General features: G+C 35.1%; 4 protein-coding genes across 4 annotated transcripts; 1 reads left to right on the top strand and 3 right to left on the bottom strand.

The window, feature by feature from the left end:
• Positions 1–83: 83 nt before the first annotated feature.
• Positions 84–2,019, top strand: CYP513C1 (cytochrome P450; the record flags this gene model as incomplete). The annotated part of the gene is made up of 5 exons (XM_020581454.1): positions 84–86; positions 391–1,221; positions 1,316–1,555; positions 1,630–1,892; positions 2,010–2,019. 5 exons carry the CDS (start codon positions 84–86, stop codon positions 2,017–2,019), a joined length of 1,347 nt encoding a protein of 448 aa, XP_020428241.1.
• Positions 2,020–2,237: 218 nt separating this feature from the next.
• Positions 2,238–4,504, bottom strand: PPL_10685 (uncharacterized protein; the record flags this gene model as incomplete). The annotated part of the gene is made up of 3 exons (XM_020581453.1): positions 2,238–3,091; positions 3,162–4,052; positions 4,132–4,504. The coding sequence occupies 3 exons, from the start codon at positions 4,502–4,504 to the stop codon at positions 2,238–2,240; spliced, it is 2,118 nt and encodes a 705-aa protein (XP_020428240.1).
• A 63-nt stretch (positions 4,505–4,567) lies between these two features.
• On the bottom strand, positions 4,568–5,940 carry PPL_10684 (uncharacterized protein; the record flags this gene model as incomplete). Its single annotated transcript, XM_020581452.1, has 5 exons — positions 4,568–4,573; positions 4,614–4,641; positions 4,902–4,991; positions 5,591–5,720; positions 5,838–5,940. The coding sequence occupies 5 exons, from the start codon at positions 5,938–5,940 to the stop codon at positions 4,568–4,570; spliced, it is 357 nt and encodes a 118-aa protein (XP_020428239.1).
• A 479-nt stretch (positions 5,941–6,419) lies between these two features.
• On the bottom strand, positions 6,420–13,805 carry mybU (myb domain-containing protein; the record flags this gene model as incomplete). The annotated part of the gene is made up of 7 exons (XM_020581451.1): positions 6,420–6,585; positions 6,675–6,904; positions 6,996–7,033; positions 7,230–7,361; positions 7,431–10,494; positions 10,582–13,243; positions 13,324–13,805. 7 exons carry the CDS (start codon positions 13,803–13,805, stop codon positions 6,420–6,422), a joined length of 6,774 nt encoding a protein of 2,257 aa, XP_020428238.1.
• Between the last annotated feature and the right edge of the window lie 131 nt (positions 13,806–13,936).

The following is a 13,936-nucleotide window of genomic DNA, read 5'->3' as shown; positions in this document are numbered from 1 at the left end:
AAAATAATGTCGGTGAAAAAAAAGCAAAAATTTGTGCTGATTTTTTATTTTATAAATGTAATTGGTCGGAATTTGTGCAAAAAATGGTATAACCTCTATATGGTTGGTGGATGGTTTCTTTTAAAAAAAGATATTTTTATCAAAAGTTTAAATTAAATCTGAAGAAGGTTTAACACCAAATATTAAATTTATTGGTTGATTATTTCAATATTTAGTTTTAAAACAAATAAATTAATATTATTATGTATTTAGAGTTTATTATAATATTTATAATCTTTTGGGTATTAAAAGAAAAGGTACTAAATTAATGTTATTCTTATTCTATTCTATTTGAGGTTAAACTTAAACTTTTATTTATTAAATAATTTGTGATTTTTTTTTTTCATTCAGAATCCCTTTAGAAGACTACCACCATCATCGATACCTCTACCACTTATCGGTCATTTGCATTTGCTTGGAAAGCAACCACATCATGCAATTTTCAAGTTGTATAAGAAGTATGGACCTGTAATGAGATTGAAGATGGGATCGGTCGAGGGAGTTGTTCTCACAGGTCCTGAGACTCTTCACGAAGCTTTCGTTGCAAACGATCAGCTTTTCATCAATAGATTCCAACGTGACAGTCGTTTGATTTGGAACCACGGTGAGAACATCGCCACTTCCAACGGTGACTACAACCGTTACGTCCGTTCGATTGCACTGAAGAGCATCGTGCCTATAAAGATCAAAAAGATGGAGGGTGCCATCAACCAAGAGATCGTTGGTCTCTGCGATAAGTTTGCAGAGATCGCCAAGACCGGACAACCGATCGATCCAATCCGTTACATCAAACTCTGCTCTCTGAATATCATATTTAGATTCCTCTTCTCCAAGAGCTATCCTTACAACATTGAAGATAAGAGTGTATCAAAGTTTGTAGATTTCATCGAAACCACCTTTACTCTGGCAGGCAAAGCATTCCCATCGGACTTCCTCCACTTTATCAAACCACTTTTCATGAAAACAGCGGTTGCACATCAATACATGGATGCAAACAAAAAGATTGGCGATTTCATTGAAACTATCATAGATGAAAGATTGGAACACTTCTCAGAGGAGAATGAGAAGGATCCAAAGGATATTCTTGATGCCTACCTCGCTGAATACAAAGCTGGAAACATCACAAAGCAAGGTTTGATTTGTATTTTCTATGATCTTGTTTTAGCTGGTGTCGATACAAGTGTAAATTAACAAACAACAATCATATCCAATGGTTTACTAAACATTAGTTAATATTCTAATTTTAAACAATCTATTTATATTAATAATTGAATAGGCAAACACAGTTAGTGCACTTCTCAAATTAGTATGTAATAGACCAGATATTCAAGAAGGATTATATGATGAATTGAAAGCTTTGATCTCTGGAAATCCAACTTTGAATGACAAACAAATAGCACCATATACAAATGCTGTCATTAGAGAGACTCTTAGACGTTACTGTGTAGTTCCGCTCGGTATACCTCATTCAGCATCAGAAGATTGCGAATTCAAAGGATATTTTATCAAGAAAGGTGTATGTATTAATAATAATCTTGATAGTAAACTAATTTTTAGTTGTGAAGTTTCTAATAATTATTTTATAAACAGTCTCAAATCATTCAAAATATAAATGGATCGATGTTGGGAGAAGAGTTTTGGGATGAACCATTGGAATTCAAACCAGAGAGATTCATGGGTGAAGCAAATCAACATAATATAGCAAGAGTCAAATTTACTTTTGGAGCAGGTCCAAGAAATTGTCTTGGTACTTCTTTGGCAGAGAATGAATTGTTTTTAATGGTTGCCTATCTTTTCAAGAGATTCAGATTCGAAAGTACAACACCGGGTGAACTCATTGATGATACTATGTTGTTTGGTTTGACTTCCACCCCAACTGCCTTTAAAACAAAAATAAACATCAGATAAAATTATTATTATTAACATATTATATGACATAATGTGACAGTTTTCTGTTTTTTTTTATAAAGTTCAGTTTGAGCCAAAACACATTTGATCTTATTCTATTCGATCGAATGAAAATAGAATATAATGAACCTTTTAGATCATCACAAACTGATAATTGTAATCGACTTTAATTTATATTCTTTTGGTAAAAAACCACTGGCTAATAGAGAAATATTCGCAAATTGAAACTATTTACCTCAAATAACTAATATTGAATGAAAAATACGAGCAATCAATATTTTATCTATTATCTAGGATTTATTGATTTCCACCATCTTTATCTTTTTACCATCTATGAATATTTTGAATTTTCTTCTTAAAAGGAATGCTCCAATGATAGCAACAATCACTACAAATACAGCAGCTCCGACGACAATACCTGCAATCTGTCCAACAGATAATCCACTCTTGCATTGTGGTTTATCGTCTGACACCAGCACCGAGAAATCGGGATCGAGGAAAATCGATGTTTCATATTGAGGAATATTCAGTCCAATATAGGTCTGTGCTGTGTTTGATGATGTTGATTTACCATCAGTTGATTCGATCACTCGGTAGTTTGAATCCAAAAGATGATTACTGAGCACTTCACTGCGACCATCGATATAACCAGTTTTGATGAAACGACCATAGAGCGACCGGTTGTTAACAGTCAACTTGATCCACTGAATCGATGTGCTATCTGTAGATTTTCCAACTTGATTCTGTGAACATGGATCCGATTCGCTCGACGACATCGTCGCTGACATCACAAGTTGAAGAGTTGAAAGCTTGTCACGGAACGAATAATTTGTCATTTCAATCGAATATTTAATGGTGTTTGAACCAATCGGAATAACTTGACCTCCGAATGAAAAGTTTGATGCATCTTCAAACCATTGAACGGTAACCGTTATATTTGTAGAACTGGCATTTGTCTTATAGATATAGATATTTTCAGTCTGGTTATCGAATGCCCAAGTATTAAATGGATACTCTGTGATTAAACCACCATTACTATCCAACTCTCTAAGAGCAACTATCGAAAGAATAGCATCAATTTCTTTAGCTCCAATGGTTGTATCTGGTTTTGTTTTATTTACATTATGATCAACATAAATAATTTCTAATATATAAAATTAATTTGTATTAATCTATTTTTACTCTGTCAAAATGTTAATGATTAAAAAACTTACTATCTTTACATCCAGGACCAGTGAAGCCCTTGAAGCATACACATCCATTTACTGTACAATTACCATTACTATTACATTGGTTTGGACAAATTCCAGTGTCGATGAAATAGACAGAACCAGTTGTTGTTTTATCATTTACTTTTACAGATAGAGGTAGTCCTCCCGCTTTGAATGGATAGATTTGTGGTTTACATACAATATTTGAAAAATCAGATGATACCACTGGACATGGCTGAGAATCTATAGAAACTGATACCAGAGAACTATCATTCCAAAAATTATCACCTGAAATCGTTAGGTTCTGTTCTATGTTGGCTGTGAGTGATGCTTCAAAAATGACAGGTGCAGCATAGTAAATGGTAGGAGTTGTTGCCAGGTTACTTCCGATATTGGTAACATTTATATAAAGTGATATATTCCCTCCAAAACCAGAGACCATATTGAATGAAAATGATTTAAATGGAACCAATATTTTATAGTTGGTAATATAGACTCCACTGCTTGCCGCCCCAACTCGAACATAGGATTGCGCGTCTTGTCGTAAAAAGAGATTCTCTCCAGTAACAGTCACAGGTCCACCTCTTGTAGGAGCAGCAGATACTGATGTCACAAAAGGTCGTGCAGTTGCCACATTCACTGTGGTTTGTGGATTTGGAATAATAGAGTTATTTACTCGCAAATTCAAAGAAACAATACCTGTCATTGTCCTAGGATTCACACACTGGTAGCTTCTATTTGGTTTAATAATACTACAATTCAATACTACAGAACTTATATACGGACTACTTAAAGTCACCGTAGTATAATCAGAGAATGGGCCTAAGTCAGCTCCAGAAATTGTGAAATTTGCCAAGTTGGAGGCAAGGGTTGAAATAAAACCAATTGTTGGTACTTTAATATTAACAAAAAAAATTAATAGGTTATTAGATTTAATATTCTTTTGGAAAACGTTAGTTTGTTTTGTACATACCACATGTCCTAGTATTAAAATTTTGATTGAAATTTATGAATTTAGAGTCGGAAACATAATTCCTATAGCCTGGATGGAGAGCAGCATAATCAAACACTTCAGAATCTGGGATGGTATGAGAAATAAGTTCGTATGGTGCGCACATCATGACTTGTGGATAATATGAGCCTTGGAAATCTACACCATTGGCATTAAGATCCATCAGCCCACCATCGAGAAGATCTTCAGGTATTAGATAAGCGGAACAATTTTGCATATACAAATATTTAATGGTTGAGTTTCCAACTGCTTCGAGTGGTATGAAGAGTCCTGGATTGTATGCAGCAATAACTCGAACCAAATTTTTACTCTTTGTGAAGAAATCACCTTCCATTTTTCCTAAAAAATTGTTTGAATAAATATTCCTGTATTTGGGTTTTAATGTAATTGTTTCTTTTTAGTACTAAAGAGTATTTAATGAAAAAAAAGTAGTTAAATCTTACAAATATTCTAACTCTGGCCAATTTACTTCTTTAAAATATGGAAAAGTTCGATTTAAACCTTGAAATACAATTGATCTAGATTACAATGATATTAGGAATTTGTTTTCTGAAAAAAATTAATAGTTTTGAATAATAATACAAACAATATCTTTAATTTTGGTAAGTTATAAAATGAAGAAAAGGTAAAGTTTTGTGGAGGATTGGTTGTTCCAAGTGTACTAAAAATGTTTTGAAAAAATAGTGTAAATAAAATATTTTGTAAAGTAATTCATAAAATCTTATTCTTACAATGATATTAAATTAGGAGATTTTGCAATTAATTGTGGTGAAACGGCAAAATCAGGATTTAAAAGAGTTGACCAACGAAGAGTAAGTCCACTAATAAGAAAGAACATATTATATTTCAATTAATAATGATATTAAATATTATTGTTCTTGAATGGATAGCTTACAAATGAACTAATGTTTCAGTAAATAGATTCTCTTGAAGCGTATATTGAACTGTATTGAAGGTGATATTTGAATCAAGTGTTTGTTGTATATAGCTTTTTTGATTTTTTTTGATATTTTTTGAATTAGTTAATGTTTTTCTATAAATTTTTTAGTTGCATATTTACTTACTAAACTTCCATTGGTGCATTTACAATTGGCGTTTTTCCAGCAAAGTTAATCATGTATAGTCTTTTAAGTGATGTCATGTGCAAAAAATCACTTGGAGTTTCAGACAACATTTTCGGGTTTTTTAAATTGAGAAGTGCAAATTCAATTATAGTAGGATGCTTGTAAATGGTGGGTGGGACAACCATTGTTTTATCATAAATAACCAATCTATTGAGCATTGGAAATTGGTCAAAATTATTTGGTATGGGAAAATTTATCACTAATCCTGGATTATATAATAAACTATAAATAGTTTAGATTTCAAAATATTAATTAGAATTCAACTGAAAATTCTCTTCGTTTTGCGATTTTCATACATATAATTAACTCTATTATCAGATCCACAAAATACCTGTGATTCACTGTTTCTGCACAAGTATCCACAAGCATTGGGACGAGGATACCATTCTACTCCAAATGCAGGCTGTAGTGCCATCAATGCATTTACTAAATAAATCAAAGAAAGAAGAAGTCAATTAGTCTGAAAAGCTAAATTTTAATCTTTGGTTTTTTTTTTGAAAAAATCTTTGTTTTCTCATTGCTAAAAGTTGAAGAATAACATACTTTCGCTGGTTGGAGGTTGTTGAGAGTTTGTTTTTAATATAAGTAATTGAAAAAAGAGATAGGTAATCATTAAACGATAGAATCCATTTTTAAATAAATTCATCTTATATAAGATTTATAAGCAATCAGAGATACATATAACTATTTACAATGCAATTAAACGAAATAATGTTGGTTTTTAAAAGACCTTGAAAAAGAATTTTTTTTTTTTTGATGCTTGTTAAACCTCAAGATATTTTTAATAAAAATTTACGAAAAAATAAAGTTAGTTGTTTTAGATGTGGCGATGATGTTGTAAATCTTTTTTTTATTTTTTTTTTTTGGCTTGGTTTCTCATCATGAAATGATTCTTTGAATGGGTTAATTTTGTTGAAAATTATTTGTTAGTTCTTTGTTGAGAAATAGTCCAAATAACAACATCTTGATGCAGATAAGATGATTGTCATTGTTTTTCTGGAGTTGAGAATAATATTATAATGATAATAATAAAGCTCAATCGAGTATTCAAACGTAGATTGATAAGAAAATTCATGTCCTTCCTTTGATTGTTTGCAGAACACCTCGATAGTTGTGTAGAGCTTTCTAGAAAGACATTTCATTATCTTCTTTTGTTTGTAAGCCAAGCTGTGCTGATGTCAATTTAAACTTTAATCTGATGTCACCCAGGGCAGTCATTACATTCTCATCGTTGAAATCCAATTGATAGTCATTGATCATCTTTGTTAATTTACTTAGACTTGTTAATCCTCTAACATGTTTAAATAAAATATATATAAACATAGAAAAAGTAGTTTAATATAAATATATACAATATATTTTATTATAACAACAACTTACCTTTGCGAAAACTTATGTGTATCTTTATAATGAACAGCTAAATAATTCCACATGGTAACACAACTATGATAGTAACCTATCTCTTGACCTAATTCAGTACCTTTCTGATAGCCTAGTTGATAACCTTCGATGTATCCTAACTTTTGACCATCTACAATACCTTGATTCTTTGCATCAATGTAGGTGTTCTCTTCTACTTTAATAATATCATCAAACTCGTCCATATTTATCTATCTATATATATATGTCACTTATCAATAATACAAATATATTAAAAAATCATAAAATTTTTGTGAAAAAAAAGATGAATAAATGATTTACGTAATCATTCGTTTTTGCAAATAATAATTGTTTGCATTCTATTTAATTATAATTAATTTAATCAAAATCATTGAATTCATCTATGGTTATTTTAATAATAAAAGGAAATCAATTTATTTATACAGAAAATTTAAAAATTAAATAAATTATTATATGTTGGTTGAGTGGTGGTTGGTGGATTGCTTTCTTGATTGTAGGGGGTTGTACTGTAGGATCTAGTTTAAAAAGAAATACCTATATTCTGTTTGTAGGCAGAGAATCTTTCTGATGCTGCCTCCAAGAGTAGAAACTTGTATACCGACAGTTCATTGGTTAATTCTCTCATCTTTTGAATCACTTCGGTTGTATCTTTACCACTTTCAATATCTAATAAATCGAATCAATGTTAGAATATATAAAGTCTATTGTGTTGATTCAATATCGATTTATACTTACTTTGCTTATTTAAATCTGAAATTCTTGAGCATTGTAATCTTAGTAATCTTCTACACTCTAGTAGAAGCTCACGTTTTCCAATGAAAAGTTTATATGGGATCGAACTTTTGTCTGGATTGAAAAGCAGATTGAAATTGTTGTTTAATGAGCCTGATAATGGATTTACTTGAAGTGGCATCGATATTGTTGGCAGGTTTGAAATTGGATGAGTTGGTTGAACGAGTGGTGTTGGTGTAGGTACTGCTGCTGCTGCTGTAGGTATTGTAGTTGGGGTTGGAGTTGGAGTTGGGGTGGAATTGGGAGTGGATGTAGAAGTACCGCTATTTGTAGTTGATATTTGGGATGGTTGTGGGGGTGATTGTGTAGTTGGTGTAGTATTTGGCGTTGTACTGGCTGAAGATGATGGTGTTGATGTTGAAATGCTTGATGTTACAGAGGGAGTTGAAATGCTTGAAGTCGTTGTAGATGGATTTGTATTTGTATTGGTGTTGGTATTGGTATTTGTTGTTGGTGCTGTTGTTGGTTGTTTTGTAGGTGAGATAGTCTTTTGAGGGGAAGTTACTGGAGTTGTATTTGTTTTATTGGTTGGCTGTGTAGTTGAGGTAGATGGAGTAGATGGAGCAGATGTAGAAGTTGTTTGTGTTGGTATTGTTGATGATGATGTTGTTGATGCCGATGGTTTGGATCCTGTAGCAATTGGTTTTGATACTGAGACAGATGACATGGTGGTTGGTTTAGCAATACTAGTTGTAGGTGGTGCTGGTTTCGAAATATTGGGTTGTGGTGTTGTTGTGATTATTGGTTTGGTCGGACTGGTGGTAGGCGTTGTTGTTGTTGTTGTATTTGATACTCCTGGAGCAATCGATGTTGCAGCAGTTTTAGCATATACTCCATTGGTTGGAGTTGGTGCAGTTTTGGACATTACATAGGTAGATGATGGTGGTGGTTTAGTGGCACCCGGGGTGACACTACTGTTGGGCATTGGCTTGGTGGCCGTTACCATACCAGGCTTTGGCTTGAGGTGTGAGACTTGATTCGGATTGACAGAGGGTGGATTCTTTCCAACGCAGCAAGGACAGGTGTAGATCTTTTGGCCGTTGGCATTGATGATGACTTGAGGCATTGACGATTTTGGTTTTGGTGGTATTGAAGATCCTGGTACTCCACTGGTAGCAAGTGGTTTTGAAGATGATGTAGTTACTATTGGTTTGGTTCCGGTGGTGGTGGAGGTGGAAGTAGCAGTTTGAGGTGTTGTTGATGATGCCATTGATTTAGATGTTATAACAGATCCTGGTGCACCTGGTTTGATAGTAGATTGTACCAATGTTGACGAGGCAGATGGTTTTGATGCAACAACTGTTTTAATAGGAACGCCAGCAGTTGAAGGAACTCCAGCTACTTTAAGTTGGTTAGCAGGTGTTGTGGTGGTGGTTGCTGCAGGTTTTGATGAGGTCATTGGAGTTCCTGCAGGCTTTTGGGAGACAACTGCTGCTGTTGCTGTTGTTGGAATTGAGGATGGTGCTGAGCTGTGTGGATTAGGAGCTGGTGGTTTACTTGCTATTGGTCTTGCACTTGTTGATGGAGTTGATTTTGGAACAACTGTTGTTGTTGTCGTTGTTGGCTCTCCACTTGAATTAGTATGTTGAACTGGAGCACTAGACTTTGCAACTGGCGATGGGACAACGGTTGTGGTCGATTTGACCGGTGAGATGGGAACAGTACTGGTTGTAGCTTGAGCAACCTCAACCTGCTTCTTTACAACTGGTTTTACCTGAGCTACATTTGATTCAACTTTAACAGCCGCAACACTTGTTGCAGGGGTGGAAGTAGGTGTTGGATTTGTTGTTGTTGGTGTAGGGGTTAGGGTCGATGTTAGAGTTGATGTTGTTTGAGTTGGAACTACTGCTGGAGTTGTTGTTGTTGTCGCTGTTGTTGTAGGTGTCAATGTTGGAGTATTTTGAATAATTGGTTTTGTTGGCTCTGTCTTTACAATTGGAATGGTTGCTGTTGAAGTTGTTGCTATTGCTGTCGTTGTTGTTGTTGGTATCAAATTTTGAAGCAATGACGAAGATGACAATGACGAGGTTAGGTTGGCATTGGATTTGGTTGGTAATAGTCCCGATCCAAATTTCGATATGACAAGAGACACTGAGATATCGGATGCCTTCAAAATATTGTCGAAAAGCTCTGTAATGTAGGTACGATTGTTGATGTCCGATATGAATTGACAGCTTCCAAAGATCGATGAGAAATTGATGGCGATAAAGTCTTTCTCTTCAAATGTCGAAGAAATACACTCAAAGAAACACTTTTGTTTGCTAGAGATTGAGATCGATCCACAATTGAGATACTCCATTGAAAATGCAGGAATATCATAGATCTCTCTGGTCAGAGTACCAGGTTCGCCTTTCTCCAGTGTCGGAAATTTGAAACTTGGATTCGGTTGCATGTTATCCAACTTGCCTTCCAGCCACTGTTGGAGTTTGAGACGATCGGTCGTTGGCAACAGTGACTCCACCATCTTTCCAACAGAGTCTTGGACGTTGGCATCGAGCGAGGGTGGTGGCAACAATGACTGGAGAGGTGTCGGTTGTTGTTGCTGCTGTTGCATGAGTGAGATCTGCTGAACTTGTTGCTGATGTTGTTGCTGTTGTAGCAACTCGTCTTCTGCCAGTGGATCGGCACTGAATTCCCAAATCTCAGCACCGACATCGAGTTCCGCTTTCAAATCCTCTTCGCTCACCCAGAAACCTTTGGTCTTGTTCATGTTGAACATAACCACCTTGTATTTGGTACCGTTTAGATTGTCTTCCATCTTTGGTTCAATTGGAAGTGTGTTGTTTGTTGTCTGTTTGGGTGTGGAGGCATCGCCAACATCCAACACTTTCACTTCGAACCACTTTCCAGGTGGGAATACCTCAGAGTGTTGATAGAAATAGAACGCTGCCGAACCAACTGGGAACTTTACCGATTGATTTACTTCCTGTACCTTATTCTTACTGACCTTTACAGAATTCTTTGGAATTCTTGTTGACGCACTTGTAAATCTACCGAATCTAAATGTCTATTTATATTGATAATAATGTAGCAATATTTATATATTAATAATGTTTATGCCAACTTTCAATAATTTTCAAAAATTAACACTTACTCTTTTAGAAGATCTTGATTTCTTTTTCGATTTAAGATCGTCATCACTAACTGCAAGATGTCGTTTGTTACTTGGATGAATGAATGGAATCGATGTGATAGTTGGTGAAGTGGTAGTAGTTGTTGTGGTGGTAGTTGTTACGCCATTATTATTGGTGGTAGTTGTAATTGTTGTAGTAGTGGAGATAATACTATCATCTGTTTGAGTTGGTAAGATTGATTGTTGTTGTGGTTGCTGTTGTTGTGGTTGCTGAGTTGGTTGTATTTGAATCTGTTGTTGTTGTAATTGTTGAAGTAATTGTGGTGATTTCGGTTGTGGAGAAGCACTGGGGTTGGGTGTACCAGTACCATTTGCACTACTACTGCCATTTGCTGCTGTACCTGATGAAATCGATTGATGTGGTAGTGTTATACGTGATCTTGTTTCATCTGCTGACAATCCAAACAACGGTGCCAACAAAGTGAGACGTACATCATAGTAGAAATTCTTGATTTGTGTCGGTGACTTTGTGCCACACATCAACGTCGATATGATATGCCATTCACGACCATACGCACAAAACAACTCTCGGAAAAACATCTTTTCTTCTTCGTGCCAAACCGTCAGTTGGAAATGTTTCTGAACATTTGGATCCATTGTGAAACGTTTGGCCTTCTTGTTGTTGGCACCTGTTGCAACTAGTAACAACTGATTCTGCTGAGCTGCACCCTGCAGTGAGTTGTAAGGCGTCAGCGATGTAATTTGAGGTGATCCAATGGATTGACTGGAATCTACTGAAGTTGGTGTTGTTAAAGATGTTGATATTGATGATGATGTTATTGGTGTTGGGATGGAGGGTAATGACGATGCGATCGAAGTTGGTGTGGTGGTGGTATTTAAAGCTGATGTTGATAGCGACAACGATTTGGAATATGGTAGATCGTTGTTAGTGTTACTGTTGCTGCCAATACTGTTACTGCTGTTGGATAGCGCGGAATTAGGTTCTCGCTTGATGATTGAGTTGAAAATACTGTTGACATATCTCTCTGGTTTCGATTCGTTCGAGGAGGATGAGTTGTGTTGGTGGCTGCTTGACGATAGGAGGTTGCTGGTGATGAAAGATGGTGAGGTCGGTGAGGTGATGGGCGAGAGTGGAGAAAGCGGTGAGAGTGGACAAACCGGTGAAAGTGGTGCGAAATCAAGTACACCTGGTGAGATGGGTGATGCCAGTGGCATTGGAAATGCCATCGGTGAAAACGGTGCTAAAAAGGAGAGTGTTTGCAAAGTGTGTGGATCAAACGGGTGAAATTGTGAGGTATAAGTAGAGAGTTTACTACTGATACTGTTGGATGGTTGTATTGGCATAGGTGAGAGGAATGGATTATCTATATCAATTGGTTGTTGGATATCTTCCTGTTGTTGTTGCTGTTGTTGCTGCTGCTGTTGTATTAATTGTTGGTTGTTATGATGATGTTGTTGCAGTTGTAGTAGCTGTTGTAACTGTTGTTGCTGTTGTTGACTCTGTTGAAGTTGTTGTTGTTGTTCATATTGTTGCTGTTGTTGTTGAAGCAATAGTTGTCTTTGTTTCTTTCTGGAACTAGAACTACTACTGCTGCTTCTACTACTACTACTTGATGACTTCTTCTTTTTCTTCTTATCTTTATCTTTACTACTACTTGATTTCTTATCTCTATCTCTATCTTTATCTTTATCTTTTTCACGCCTCTTTGTTGATTTTTTCTTTTTCAGCTCGATTGCCTGTTGTTGCTGTTCATCTTCATTGTTGGAATCGTCAGAGTCCATTGTTTCGTCCATGTTGAATGCAGTGGAAGAGTCGGATTGATCAACACTTTCAGAGTCAAAGTCGGAATCGTCGTTCTCCGAGTCAGAGTCATCGATACTATTTATCAAGATATCCTCATCGTCGTTTGCAATTGGTACTGCATTCGACTCTTCATCATCGCTATCCGACGTATTGATATTAATCTCCATATCCGAACTATCGTCCGATGTAGTTGTAGTATTATTATTGTTAGAAGTTGAGCTAGTTATATTGAAAATATGTGTAGAATTCTTTTTCTTCCTACTACTAGAACTACTATTCTTTTTACTTTTACTACTACTCTTACTACTACTACTGCTACTGCTACTAGTTGACTTTTTCTTCTTTTTCAATTTCTTATTGTTGTTGCTGTTATTATTGTTTATAGATGGTACATTTTGTTGTTGTTGTTGTTGTTGTTGTTGGTGTTGATTATGTTGAGAGGGCGATAATAAATGTTGTTGTAATGATTTCGTTAGAATATTATCGATTTTAATCATTCCGAGACTGTTTAAGTTGAAATTGGAGTTGTCGGCATCTTCACCGCTGATATCGATTTCACCGTCGGTTCCATCGTCGGTAGCACTACTACCATGAACACTACTACTGCTACTCTTCATTCTCTTGCTGTTGTTGCTGCCGTTGTTACTATTTACATTGTTGGTTGTCGTAGTTGTCGTCGTAGTAGTCGACTCATCCTGTTCATATGAATCACCGCCGGTCTCTTTCTCCTTTCTCTTCTTTGCCATTCTCTTTTTCCTCTCTTGATAACTATCGTGATTCATCGTGGTAGTGGTCGTCGTTGTATCCAAACCATTACCATTACTACTGTCATGATCATCATTTTGAAAATTACCAACACTAACACACACACACACAAATATTAATTTTAACAATTCATAAATAAATGGAATCTTTATTTTACTTTTTAATTTACTTACTCTTCTTTTGAATGTATTATAATTGTTTGCTCTTCATCTGAAATATCAGAGTTGTGGTTACTGCTATTCTTCTTTTTCTTTGAAGATGTTGGTTTCTTATTTGGTGTTGTGTTGTTGGTGGCGGCTGTTTTCGTGTTCACTTTATTTTGGCTTTTCCGCAGAGATAGTGGTTTGTGTGTTGAAAATATCGAGGGTGATGTTATAGTCGAAGGTGAAGATATAGATGATGATGAACTATTATTAGTAGCAGTATCTACTGATACTTGTTGTTGCTGATTTTGTTGATGTTGATGTTGTTGCTGTTGCTGTTGCTGTTCAATTAACATTGGTGTTAAACCACTATTACTTTCATTATTATTAACAGCTTCATGTTGTTCATCATCACTATCGTTCATAATATCTATTTCTTCGTCATCCTCTTGACTTTTATTATTATTCCTATTTTGTTGTACCATATTTAATACATCCGTTGATGTAACCATTTACTATATATTTAGTATATATATATATATGGTAAAAATAAATAAAATAAAATATAAATAAAATATAAATAAATACTTTGGATTGTAAACAATTATAATAAGTAATTGTGTGTTGTCGAAGTTTGTTGTTG

This window comes from Heterostelium album (genome assembly GCF_000004825.1).
Source record: "Heterostelium album PN500 unplaced genomic scaffold PPL_scaffold14, whole genome shotgun sequence".
Lineage (NCBI taxonomy): Eukaryota > Evosea > Eumycetozoa > Acytosteliales > Acytosteliaceae > Heterostelium > Heterostelium album.
The sequence above is the reverse complement of the archived record's forward strand: the minus strand, read 5'-3'. Positions and strand labels throughout refer to the sequence as shown.